At 37.8% G+C, this 14282-nt stretch overlaps 1 protein-coding gene across 2 annotated transcripts in view; it reads left to right on the forward strand.

Annotated features, from left to right (window-relative positions):
• Positions 1-14282, forward strand: part of CDH13 (cadherin 13) — a 521177-nt gene that overhangs the window by 413443 nt on the left and 93452 nt on the right. For both annotated transcript variants that reach the window (XM_072871837.1, XM_072871836.1), the window contains exon 8: positions 8713-8853. In XM_072871837.1, coding sequence (XP_072727938.1) covers positions 8713-8853 — 141 coding nt within the window. The remainder of the gene's footprint in view (positions 1-8712; positions 8854-14282) is intronic.

The raw sequence follows: 14282 nt of genomic DNA on the forward strand, positions 1-14282 counted from the left end.
TCACGGCCAAATTATGTTTGTGTGTAGCAACTCCAAAAGAAGCTTACAGCTGCCTCAGCCTCCAAACCCACCTCCCTCTGAATTACATGCTTCATCTCCTAAAGGGTATGTCTGTGACCGCAGGAAGGGTATGCAAACTCCAGCGAGCTTTGAGGTAGTGAGTTGGACTACCATATCACACAAAGCTTGGAGGAACTTGCATCTGGCAAGCATGATTATACGTGTTCTTTAAACTCAGGACAATCTTTAGAAGGGCATAGCAGTAATGACAGTCTTAGTGACACGTAAAGACAAAGGGAATGTTTGCATATATCAGGGCCTATAGTTGCATATAGACTATAATGTAGTTCTCTTTTCTTTATTCAGACCTAGTACTGGGGAGTAGACACACGCTATAGCTATTGTCTGCTGTTGACAGAAGGGTTACGTGAGATGAGTGTGGTGGTTGTATTCCTGACACCTCTGAGTATGTAATAATAATAGAGTGATTAAATGGTCTAAAATCAGCAAGAGACGTTACATAGTAATTGATGCTTTCACACTGGAATGAAAGGTTTCTGCAGTACTGTTTAATTATGAGGAACAACTGAATTTTTTTCCTGAAAAAAAAAAAAAAGAAATTACATACATTGGTCCAGAAGGAAAGCTGAAACATAGCTTGTGTTTAAAAAAAAAAAAAAAGTATGGTTTAATGACATTTGACAGCAAGTATTTTCTTGGGACACTGTGATTCTTACTCTCCATTGCCATTCAAAATTATTGTAGTACTTTATACTTCTAGCACAGCGGACCTGGAAAATGTTTCTTCCCAAACGATGAGCATCTAGTGAGTAGCTGTTGCGGATCAACATGCTACTCTGTTCCAAACAAATTATACTCAGGGAAGTAACTTTAGTGGGTAAAAATCAGTGTACAGGTACTAACTTCAATGGTGTTATATCTTTTATGATAACTAAGGATTTTGTTTAGAATACTGAATATTTGCTCTCTTCCCAGGGCTTATTTTTGGTAGTAGCCTAACTAACAATTATAATTTAAATGGAAATATCTCGGACTAAACAGGGCTTCAATCACTGTTCTGTCCTAGAAATTGGTGATCTCTACCCAAGGAGAAATTCCTTATTAGTAACATCCTCAATGTAAGGATGCTCCCTTAAGTGAAGTTAATGTCTGCATAAATGCTGTCGTGCTTGTATATAAGAGCCGAGATGCACCTGTTTGTACAGTGAGTGAGTGAGCAGTAAACAAATAGTTTTTCTCTGCAGATTTCTAATATGTCTCAAAGGAAAGCGTGTCACCTTATCATGGTTGGCAGCCTTCTCCGAAATGATACGAATTCAATGGCAGCTCTAAACCCTAATTTGCATATCAGTCAAAACTGATAATTTTACACAAAATATTGGAAACATGCACATAGAGTTCCTGTATTTCCATGTAAAATATAACAAACATATCCATGTATATCAGCCCTATAGTTATGTCAGCATTATGAAGAATTAAAGTCTTGATCCTATACATCCTATGTAGTAAATAGTTACAGATTTCCTCTTGATGGGAAACAACTATCTCTGGCCAGGAAACCTATTTGTATCAAGCACTTTGGAGCAATTTCTTTCCTTTTTTAACAGCAACTGCTGAAGAGAAAATTTAGTCTTCCTTTTGCTTCCAGATATACCTATGAACTATATGTCTCCTGTGGGTAGTAAATAGATATTGATTTTCTTCATAACAGAAGTACATTATTACAGTGATTAAACTATAGACTTTCCTTTATGATATAAAAAATTGGAAATTGGTGAGCTAAAGAAGATTTACATTACAAAATTGTTTGGGTTTTTGTATTCATCAAACTGTAATTCAAGCTCTGAATGCGAAGCCTCTGTGTATATTGCCCTTTTTACGCAGAAGCAATTGGCATCTAAAATAAATGCTGATATTATAATTATAAAAGCATTATGTCTGTTAGAGCTGTTAATAGCCTCATTGCTTCATTTTTTTTACTCTACATTTGTCAAAATCATGACAGCATGCTCTGGAACAATGTTAGATTCAATATTGATATTGTTACTCAACAAGAACATTGATTATGTCTTAATAGGACATATTCAGTACATACTATATGGCAATTATCATCTTAAATTAACACAAGCATTTATTTAGCATGAACCGAAATTATTTAAATCCTAAGAATTTTTCTTTCTGGTTAGCATTACATTATGAAGGCATTAGTAACAACTATGATATGGTAGCACACTACTGATACAGTATTATGCATGAATACATAGTTTATAAACAGAATTATAAATAGAAGTGTTGAGGCATTGTTGCATTGTTATAGAAAATATTAATATCCATGAAATAGTAAAAAAACTCTGTAGTGGTAATAAGTATTAAGATAGCCTGAAAGAATACTTAAACCCCTTACAAGAGTTTTGAACATTTTGTACAGTGTTTGCTTCCCAAACAGTGTTTGTTTTGATCTTAGCAACCAAGTACTTTATGTGAATTCAGGAATTTCTGTTCTCTCCAGTTTTTTTTAGATGGAGCACTGAAGCACCAAATGAAGGTTTGGGTGTTGTGATACTAAGTGTGCTCTTTTCTGGACAAGCAATTCATAGGTGTCTTACAATGACAGGAGAGCACTGGCTGAAGACCTAGCTAAAGACACTTCATGGGGGACACCCAGCCAGGAGGAAACACTGAAGAGATGGTTTCTGGGGTCCTGTTGTTTGCCAGACTTTGGTGCCTATCTGCAGCTTTTAGATGGGTGCTGATGTGAGGCAGGGATTCACAGCCTGAAATCCTTAGCAGGATCCTAAAATTCACTAAAAGGGAAACTACAAAATATAATGAGTCGGGTAGCAGGCTGATGATGTGAATAAATACAATAGGGAAAAATTATGTTTGCCAAAATGATTCTTTTTCAACCCCCCTACATACAGTTTAAATACTGGTAGTAAAAACCATGTTGTGAAGATCTACAAGGAAATATGTTGAACTCCTATTTAAACATCTTTGAATTACAGATTAAATAAAAGAGTAAAGTAGCGTAAAATTCTGAACCCAGTCCGTCTTCACGTTACAAAGAAGATTAAGCCTTGATCCAAATTCTTCTTAGTTTAGCTTCAGTGTCACAAATGGATTTACAAATACCCCATAGTGTGTCCTTCCAGAAAATATATTATCTCCTGAAAATAACTAGATAGTTATATTGGAAAAACAGAAAGCATTATTTTAGTAATGATAGGCTTCCCAATGTACGTTGTATCTGACTGACTGTAACAGTGACCAGGATTTCAATTTTCAGCCAGAATGAAGTGCTTTTCATACATGTGTGATCTATATGCCAACTTTATAGATTAGATTTAGTCATAACTTCTTCAGGTGTCAATGGCAAAAAGAGGTCTTTGTTATTAGAGTTTTCTCATGCTCTTCTTTCTGGCGAATCTGCATTACTTATTCTGCTTTTCTTTATATTCAAATAAAAAGTCTGATGGGAATTTTTGAGCTTCAGAAGTTAAGCAAAACTAGATTTTTTTCCTACCTTCTCCCACAACCAAAGGTAAAGTTACCAGGACCATCGAATCAAGATAAACAATTAATCATTCACTGCTAGGATATGCTTCTTTAATACAGTGCCAGAATGTGATTTCTGTTCCTCACTTTGGTGTGACTTTTTGTGATCTTTATCAAGTCATTAAGATCTTCAGCCAGCTTTAGTCATGCACCAAGGTACATGCACTAGGGAGCACTGAGCTCCTGAGATCATCAGTGCAGACAAATACAGAAACGGCTTCTCTCCTTTGACTCTAAGGCATGATGCTCCAATAAAGTAGACACTTAATTTGAATGTCTAAAGATAGATGGAAAAAAGCCAGGCCTCAGTGAAAACGTCAGCTTCCTGAGTGATTGCTCTTACTTACCAGATAAATAAACAAGGGGAGATACATTGGTCATGTTTTTAAAAGCTTTGGACATCTGAAGTTGCAGAGAGGGGATTTGTTGTTCAAGCAATACCAAGGCTCTGAGAGTCTATGTACATAACTGGAAATTCAGGACTTGGACATGTTTGAAAATACCAGTGGTCACCTAAGGGTCCTAAACCTTTCTTGTAATCATGCAAGTAGTTCCACTTGTTTCCATCTTACATTTTGAGTCCTACTGTACTGAAGGTGCTGTCGATTCCAGATGAATTTAAATGCCTTACAGCCTGCAAGTGATAGCCCATACCAAGACTTGGACTGTTACTGCTGGTGGTTTGAAATACTAGCCATGGCTTGCTTCTCTTAAGTCACTGATAGTTTTTTATTGTATCTCTAGGAAATATTAGAAGATTAAGACTCAGCAGAAAACCATCATTACCTGGTTTCATTCAGCACTACCTAAAAGTAATCACTTGGTTTGTTTCACCTGTGTGTATCTGCACTGAACTGTTTATTTCCTTCTGTTGTGATTAGATCCTGCTGGCTTTGACAGGAATCTGAAAAAATGCCTTTCTGGCCTCTCGTTGCCTACCAGTGCTGAACCAGTTATGTCAAGACAGCAGGGGAGTGAAATCTGATAGGAATGTTAACACTGGTGAGAATGGCAGTGGGTGTACCTTCAAAGAAAAACACTCAAGACACAGCTCACCTCCTTGGCAAACCAAACAATTAGCCAGTGTCACCCCTGCCGTGGCTAAATGACTAGAGTGAAAATTTATGGGGAGAGGAGTGGTTCTCCTGCTGTAATTATGCAAACCCTCTCAACAGTGTTACACTCCACAAAGTCACAGTTGATAAATAATAAGCCACAAAACCAGCAACTTAATGTTCATTTATTAAAATAATCTATTATCCTTTTTAGCTGTAGATCCACTTTGTTGAGAGTTGTTACATGTTTATGTTGCTAATATCTCACTATCCAAATGGTATTAATTGGATTGTTTTTGCAAGAGTGTGCTTCAGGGACTAGAGCACTTCTTCGAGAAGCAGGGGACCTGGGTTTAGGGACAGGCAATGTCATGGTCACAACAGTCTGAGTGACTGTGGGGTCCCAAAATGCTACCAATAGCGGGTGCTGCATTTATCCCTAACCTGCACAGTGTAGCAGGGGTGGAGAAGGTGAAGGAAGGCTGCTTTTCTTCTCCACTGTCCCGCTCCAGGAGCACTCATTTCTCACAAGATGGGAGCAAGTGCAGGGAGAGACTGCACTGGGATAAAAGGCCTGAGCCTTGTGAAGAGGGAGAAGACGAGGAGTTGCCATGACAGCTTGCACTGCAGCCCCTACCCTGAGGGATGCCCCCAGCACAGACCCTGGCCCTCTGCAGTGTCATCAGCTGAGGAGCAGGGTTAGTAAGAGCACAGGGACCCATGCGCTGTCCACAGATCCCCACTCCTGTGTCCCAGGATTTACCCATGATAAATCACACAGATCCAAATAATTGCTACTAGTGCCTGAATTAAATGGGCTAGAAGTATGAGAAATGCTAAAAAGTCCTTTACATGCAATCTCCTAGTGTAAAGAGAGCATCTGATGGGAACGTGCCTCTGCTCTCAGGTTTGGATCTGTTAGGAGTTGCTTTCTCTAACAAAGCAAATATTTGGTGACAGAACTAGATGTAGAAAGTGCTGCATAGCAGGAAAGTGTGAAGTATTCATAATGATATGAAATACTACTCAAAATTCAATGTTTTTCACATTCCGTTGCGAGCTTAAACATTGGACTCCTGTCACAGAAATTTCTACTGCAGTAGACACAATGTCTAGCATAAATGGACTTGCTTTCAATAGAAAATGGGACAGTTTTCAAAGGAAAAAAGGCCAGTTTGTGAGTAAAAAATGGGCCTCCTTCTGAGCAAAGAAGCTTATAAACATGAAGTGATAAATGGCTTTGCAAGTTTTCCATACAATAATAACAACTTCCTAATCAAAATAATGAAAAAGTTGCATCTAGGAGAGGGGAGAGAAGCTCCATTCAGGTTTTAATACATTGAAAATATTTTAGAAAATAAATACATGAAAACTGTAAATTTTGTTCCACACTGTAATCTGAATTTGTGTTGGAGGCATGTCAGTAATATTTCTTTGCATATATTTATATGAAGTTATAAATCCAAATCCTGTTCTGGGTTTGCTGCCTTCTGAGATGAATTTCATGCAATAATGTTGTAAGACTTAAGGAAATACATTTCTTAGGATCCCCTAAGTGGCAGTGGCATCTGATTTTCTAGTAGTCCATATGTTTTTAGAACTAAATATATCTTCTGGCTTGACTCATTAATTTTACATGCAAATATATTGCTTCATAATAGCTGATCTGATGAACAACTGATATGGTTGCTTCTTTCATGGCCTAAAAATGCTTCAAGATCTAAGTACTAAGGAATTGGGATCTCCTTCTTACACACGCTTCAGGAAAGGTGTTGTGATGTACCCAGGAAAATGCATAATGTGAAATGCACTATTTAGTGAATGCTTTCAAATCACTTAGCTACAGAGAAGATTGTGTGGCCCAAGAGGTTGCTTTGCTAAGCTAGAGTTGAGAAATACGTCTTAAAATTTTCAATGGGAAGATACAGGCTGGGATATGAATGGATTGGGAGCAGCCCTGCGGAGACGGACTTGGGGGTACTGGTGGATGAAAAACTGGACATGAGCTGGCAATGTGTGCTTGCAGCCCAGAAGGCCAAAAGTATCCTGGGCTGCATCAAAAGAAGCGTGGCCAGCAGGTTGAGGGAGGGGATTCTGCCCCTCTACTCTGCTCTGGTGAGACCTCACCTGCAGTACTGCGTCCAGCTCTGGAGCCCTCAGCACAGGAAAGACATGGAGCTGTTGGAACAGGTCCAGAGGAAGGCCACGAAAATGATCCGAGGGCTGGAGCACCTCTCCTACGAGGACAGGCTGAGAGAGGTGGGGTTGTTCAGCCTGGAGAAGAGAAGGCTGCGGGGAGACCTTATAGCAGCCTTCCAGTACTTAAAGGGGGCTTATAAGAAAGATGGGGACAGACTTTTTAGCAGCGCCTGTAGCGATAGGACAAGGGGTAATGGTTTTAAACTAAAAGAGAGTGGATTCAGACTAGATATAAGGAAGAAATTTTTTATGATGAGGGTGGTGAAACACTGGCACAAGTTGCCCAGAGAGGTGGTCGATGCCCCATCCCTGGAGACATTCAAGGTCAGGTTGGACAGGGCTCTGAGCAACCTGATCCAGTTGAAGTTGTCCCCGCTCATTGCAGGGGGGTTGCACTAGATGACCTTTAAAGGTCCTTTCCAACCCAAACCATTCTGTGATTCTATGTTCTCTGCTATGGGATAAGCCCTACTTCAGCTTCCTTGATTCTGCTTTATAAGGCAGTGTATGGGTGGTAGACAGAGATCACTGTGTTGCTATATGGAGTTTCACACCAGTTGTCTCCCTGCATGTTAATTCTCTGGAAAAGTGTTAGATGAAGGACACAGGACGAGTGATGTCAAAGATGTGTAGCCTTGGTTCTTGTAAACACAGCTGGCTGATAGAGCTGGTCTGAGGTTAAAAAAGCCCTCTAGCAGTGGTGCGCTATCCACCCTTTCAGGCATCGTTATATCGCTTTGCCCCTGAGATCCAGACTTAGTTTTCAAGGAAGGTTTGAAAAAATATTCCTGAGCACACGTGGTATTTTTACCATGTAGTTTTAAAGGTGACTGCAGCACTTTCCCATCTGTGTACTCCATTGATGATGCAGCACATATGGTCTTTGGGCAGATGGTTCCATATAAGGCAGCCATACAAATAGGGAAAAAATATTCATTTTAATTAGGTGCCCAGTCTTGTCTCTGGTGAAATCCATGTCAAAATTCTGTATGAGTTCCATGGGAGCAGGTTCTGATGCTGATAATAGCTCCCTTTGATGGGATGTATTACTGCCCCATTGTCCAGCTTACAAACAGATGTGCTTTCATGCCTGATGCAAGAGAGGTGGATTAGAAATGCTGTAACATTCCCATTGCAGAGTAGTGGCCACAATTTTTTTTTTTTTTTTTTTCCGAGTTATGGCTGTCTTTCAGGGGAGGAAAATTAAGGATGGCTTTTGCTATGGACCTATGCTGTCTGGTTCTACAATAGGTAGGCAGTCAGATAAGTAACCATGACATAGAAATCAGATATTATAGATGTAAATCGTTAATGTTACTATACACATTTGTTTTGTACAATAACTGGCCATTGTTGCCCATTTTAGAAACTGCTTTCTTGTTTCTTACAGTGAAGCAAACTTTGATTACCATTCTAAGTGTTCATATACAGAATTAATGCAATTTAATAAAATAAAGTGAATTTATATGTAGATTGTGACATTAGTATTTAATTATGTACCCATCATAACACTGATGAAGCAAGCTGCTAAATATTGGTGCACTGAAGTGAGAGCTTACTCTTAAAGAGCTGGTATGTTTTAATTTCTTTCCTCTTTCCTAATTTCCTTAAATAACAGGATTATGTTCTGTTTACCAATATTCACCTGTATTCCTTCATACTGTATTCCAAATAAGGTTTCCATTGTAGCAGCTGAAGCTCATAGAAAGCTGTGATGTTTTGGTAAAACACTGTGATAACAGATCCGTTTCTATGTTATGTTTTATCAGGCCAAATTAAGTTTTAGATTTTTTTTTTGTTTATTATTTTAATGTGAATTAAAAGTAGTATGTAATCTGTTGTGGGGTTTTTTTTAACCTTTCCTTTTCTGTTACTTTTTCAGACTATGGAAACCCCGAAATATGAGCTAGTTATAGAAGCTAAGGATATGGGTGGTCTTGATGTGGGACTAACTGGCACAGCAACTGCCACTATTCTTATTGATGACAAAAACGACCATCCACCAGAATTTACCAAGAAGGAGGTAAGAATTTGCCATCTGTGTTCTACAAAATGGTGCGTGTAATTGTAATTAGCTTGTTTCGAAATACAAAAATATTCCTTAGTGGAAGAAAATACTTAAAGACATCTTTTTACCTCAATGTGACAGACTTTCCTGGAGGTGCTCTTTTCTTCTTTTACATTCATAAATTTGTATGCATCATTTCCAAAACAAAATGCAACCACAGGGTGAAAATTTATTTCAAGAGATATCGTTCAAAGGTTGGCTAGCAGGATGAAAACCTGTAAAATAAGTTTGCCAGTAGTAACTTTCTCCTTTTGCTCCTATGGAAGAAAGTAGAGAATTCCCTCCTGCCTACATTCTAGCTTAGGGCTTTTGATGGTCGGGAACATGGATGAAAGCAACATGTCTTGTCCTAGCTTCAGTAATTCACCTGTGAGACAGCTAGTGTTGAGAGTTCTGTAATGAAAGTTCTAGTCCTAAAAGCTTTACATTTAACCTACAGGTGGCATTTGCAAGGAAAATTTTTTCCCTGCAAGTTGAATTCCTCTGAAGAATGCTGAAAAGTCTGAAAAAAACCCAAACCAAAACAAAAGATATTTACCGCCTGCAGGAGAGTGTAATAGTGCTACAGCAAAGTTTCTGGTTTCAGGCAAACCATCTACCGAATTTCCTGCCCCTCCCACACTGCTCCCTTCCCTTCCCTACATTTATTATTAGTCTGACTTTTTTTTTTTGCCTCTGGTATCTGGAGAGAATTAGAGAGTGTCAGAAGTTTTACCTAATAACAGCTGGTTTGGATTTTGCTGTAAAAGTTTCCTGGGGCTCTGCAGATTTTAAGGAATATTCCCAAAGGATGAGATGTAAGCATGAGGGATGCTGATTTTAAGGTAATTTTAGAAGAAGAAAAAGAAAGCCAATTGCTATAAAACTCTTGGTTTTCTCCTCAAGATATGTTTCTACCTTTTTTTAAAATGTTTTTTTTCTGGCCTAATTTTAGCAGTTTGACAACATTATTTTGAAACAAATTACTGCAATTTTACTTGAATAATTATTTCTTTTATAAATGGAAACTGGATAATCGGATTAAAAAAAGATGGAGAAGGTTTAAAAAAAAGGGAAGAAGAAATAAGAAACAATGAGAATTTTGCCAACAGGAATATTATTTTTCAGTGGCAATAGCTATAATTACTTAAGTAAAATGCTTTGGCAAGAGCATTTTAGTCACCTAGAAAGTGCCATGGAAAGCCTAATCCAAACCTTTCCAAGTCCATAGGTGATAACTAAGTGGCTTTGATCAAACTATTAATTCCCTTAGAATTACTCTTTAGATTGGGCTTTTAATGCTCTGAAAGATGTTTCCTGACAATCAATAGTTAAAATATATTTAAAATATTGTATTTTTTTAGCACTCTGGAATATAACAATGTAAAAGAACAACTCGGTGTATTTAGAAATAAGAAGTAATTGTATTAATTAATATTGGTAGAAATTAATGTCATTCAGAGATGAATGACATTAAAAAACTTCAGTGCCTGCTTAGCCCCAAATGTACTGTTAGACAGTGTCTATTTCTGTGGAAATTCAGAAATGTTTATAGATTCAGTTCAGTCAGTGGTAGTAAAAGGTACTCTGGACCCTTGAAAGTCTGGTGGTTTCAGTATAGAAATAAAATAGGAAGTGTGAAGAGACAGTATTATTTAGCCTTCTTTGAAAAGTCCGATCTTATATGTATTTTTGCACTTTTATGGCTTACAAATTTTCCTATAGAGACATCTTTTCTTTTTTTTTTAATACATTGTGACATGGTTTTGAACCTTTCACTATTCTTTGATGTTAATGACCTCAGAAATCTCCCCTCTGCCTTGCTAAGTGAGATTCTTATTCCATGAATAAGGCAGGAAAAATCAGTCTTTAGACGTATGGTGTCAGGCCCCTTTAGAAACATATGCTCTATTTAAAATAAGTAGTGTAAGAGGAGGGAGAGCGTCTATTAACAGAGCTAATGCCACTTTATTTGGCTTACTGTTTAAAGTACTTAGTTACTGTATTTTAATACCACTCGCATACCACATGCTGCAATACTATTGATTTGAAGAAGACTTGAAAGAAAAAGACGTATTCTATAAGATAACTTTTGAAGTAGAAAGCTCAAATTCAGTAAATCCGAAGGTTTGATTTCAGAGTGCATCTTCTTTTATTTACTTTGAGACTGGGTGCTTTAGGATTGGGTTCTTATGGTATTGACATGTTTTCCTCTCTATCTTCCTTCTCTTTAAAGATACTTTCTCTCAATGCCTTTTTCCCTTTTGTAAAACAAACGCTTATTTACTGGCCTGTGTTTTCTTCTGATAGTATAATTTCTACCTAAAATAGCTCTGCCTTTATTTGTCATATGCTGTTGATGTAGCTCGATTAAGCCAAGTTTTCAATGTATTCTCTTCATCTGTAAACACAGGGGCCAAATTAATTCCTGATCTGACACAGTGAAAGCCAATGAAGTTATGAGAGCTGGAGTTCAAAAGTCTGGATACTGTATAAGTACAGCACTGGGTACCCCAGACTGTGCACTAAATGGTGTTTTATAGAAAGTAGAATGCATTTTTATATATATCTTAATAAAGATATATATGATTTCAATAATATTAATGCCAAGACAGAAGTTTAATGATTTTTTCATAGCTTTCTCCAAAGTTGAAAATTTCTATATTTCTAAATATTTCTGTTTCCAAGAAGCCTTATATGTGTTAACAGGTATTTCTTTGAGTCCTCAGTGCAAGGCAGTCTCAGCCATGCGTGAGTGAGCATGTCTCTGTCCATTGAAGATTAGTTTTATCTTTTGACACTTGACCAATCTCTTCCTCTTTTTTTTCTCCAGAAACAAGTTTATGGATCTACCCTTAAGCAATGATACACTTCTGTGTACTCCTGTTTACTATATTTATTCCTTGGAGGTCAGGTCCTTACACACCTATTCAAAATGCTTGTTAATGGGCTTTCTTTGATGCTTTCAGAAAGGCCTAAATGCTTCTTTGTTGCTGTACGCAGTTTTGCAGTAGCCTCTACTGGGGTTATGTATATCTTGCTGGAAGAGGGAATATTTGTCTAGTGAATCTGTTCTTCCATCTGCTATTTTTTTCCCCTGCATACCACACCCGTGCCATTCTGATGCAGTTGTGGCCTTCGTGCTTAGGGAAAAATTCATTGATGGTGTGTCAGGGCATAATCACAGAAGAAGCTGAGCAAACCTGGCTGTGATCCAACGTAGCACTTCCATTAACTTCAGAGGAATAGTTAAAGCCGTTGAGGTTTTAAGTCTGTGTCAGGTACTTTGATGGGTTAATGTATGAGACACAGCTTTGTGGGATTCAGCCCAGTTAATTATTTTGTTACTGCCCCATCACTCTACACACCTCCAAAATAATCTGCCTTGTTCTGTTTCACGTATATACTTACCCTTACTGTTCATAATAGGCTCTGAGCAGTGCAAAAATCCATTCAGACATGCAAACAGTACCCTGTTCCCTCCAGGGGTTTAAATAATTTCATCTTTAATGCCTAAAAGAGCAATGTTTTAAGAGCTCCTCCAAAAATCCCAGGTGAGGTAGCAAGGTCTACCTTTTAAAAGGTCACAATGGCCAGGATATTGTGCCAGATTTAAATTATAGAGAATGAAAATAGAGATACTTGTAAAGTTAGTGGCCTCTTCTTCAGGAATTTTTTTAAATTTACAACCCTATTTCTATAATATGGAAGAGTTTTTAAATTAATTTTATGAATTATTACTGAATACAACGTGTATTTTGTATCACAAAGAGCAATTTGGCATTTCCTTTCCATCAAGTTAAGGGCTTAGGCTTGACTTTTGTTCAGTAGCAAGGGATTACTTATGTGAAAGTAAGAAATGAAGAAAAGCAAGGAGCAGGAATTGATCATTCTGGAAAATCTGATACCTGGTTTGTGTACTGCGAGGTATTCAAACTGTGTGGGAATGAGTTAGACAGTGAATGCTAATGGTGCTGAGTATTGTTTTTATACCTAGCACATTAAGAAAAATGAGAATTTTTTTCTCGTGTCACTTTAACAATTGGTGACAGACCACTGCAGTGTTATATGCCTGCAAAACAGTGATTTTAGTCTACAGTTAATGTCACTGTGGTTGAAGTGGGATGAAAAACTAGCAGTGTAGCATCTGCTGGAAGCCACAAGCTGGTAAATACTTCTCTTGTATCTGTTCCTGTAGGCGTGGTTCTGCCCAGATCTTCCCTAAGACCCCGTGGAGGAAAAAACATTGTTTCAACATGACAACAATATGGATTTTACCCCTTCCTGTCTATTCTTCCTCCTCCCAAACAATAATACAACGAATCCTACTTCTGGTCTTATACCATTACTGAATGCAGAGTATATACTCAAAAATGTCATTCCACTGAGTATGTTTGCGTCCTTCTGGCTTCTGTCCTGATTTTTTAAAGTATCTGTTCCCAAGGGAGAAGCTTCCATTGCTGCTCTTTAGTAATACTTTATTTTTCCTTAATATCAGATATATTGTCCTTCCTTAGTAAATGCTATCAGGTGCTCGAGAGAAGAATGCAGTGATGTGGCTTAAGGGGATGATTTTTCTGCAGTTCACCTAGTTCTCACATCTGTCTTTCACCACAGATTTGGGACAGCAGCACATCCCTAGTCATACATTTAAAAGTAGTGGGACTTGTCAGTGTGCTCTTACTTGCTCATAAGAAAGAGAGACTTCCTTCATGTCTCATTCTTGGGACAGTTCCTCTTTTTGCCACTTCCACCCTCACCTTCATCTTCATCCATTTCTGGGACAAAGCAATGTAAAATAGAAAGAATTCTGTCACATCAGGAGAGTAAGGTTTGGGAAAATATTTTTCCTAGTTTAGATTTTAGGAATGTATGATCTTAGAAATTAATTTTCCAGTTAAATAAAGAAGCTTGCCTCCTATGAACAGAATAAAATTTGTGTAATTTGGCAAAATGTCACCACAGTGAAATCTGAGATATACTCGTGCTGTGAGTCTTAAGTGAAAAATATTATTTGCTCACATTTTGAATATCTGCTGATAAATGGTTTATAAAAGAGTAATAAATGACTAATGTGTGCTTTAATAAATGATTCATCCATTCCTATAGAGACCTGTAAGTGAATAGGTTGCTTGTCACCATGATTTATGACGACTTCCAGCACTGTCCTCTGATTCAGTTGTGCTACCCACTGGGGTAAAACAGCCCCTGGAGTACAATATGTACCTCCGTCTGCTCGTGGTTCAAAGAGGATATGAGACTTTCAGAGTACCATCTGGAGAGATTTATTTTTCGGCTCAGGCTGTTGAGAAACATGCTTGTAGCTTTGAGAGTCCATGTCTTGATTCTTGGTATTGGCTAAATCATATTGAGGAACAAATACTGAACTAAAAGCACTTTTAAGG

This window comes from Ciconia boyciana, chromosome 9 (assembly GCF_034638445.1).
Source record: "Ciconia boyciana chromosome 9, ASM3463844v1, whole genome shotgun sequence".
NCBI classification, from domain to species: Eukaryota; Metazoa; Chordata; class Aves; order Ciconiiformes; family Ciconiidae; genus Ciconia; species Ciconia boyciana.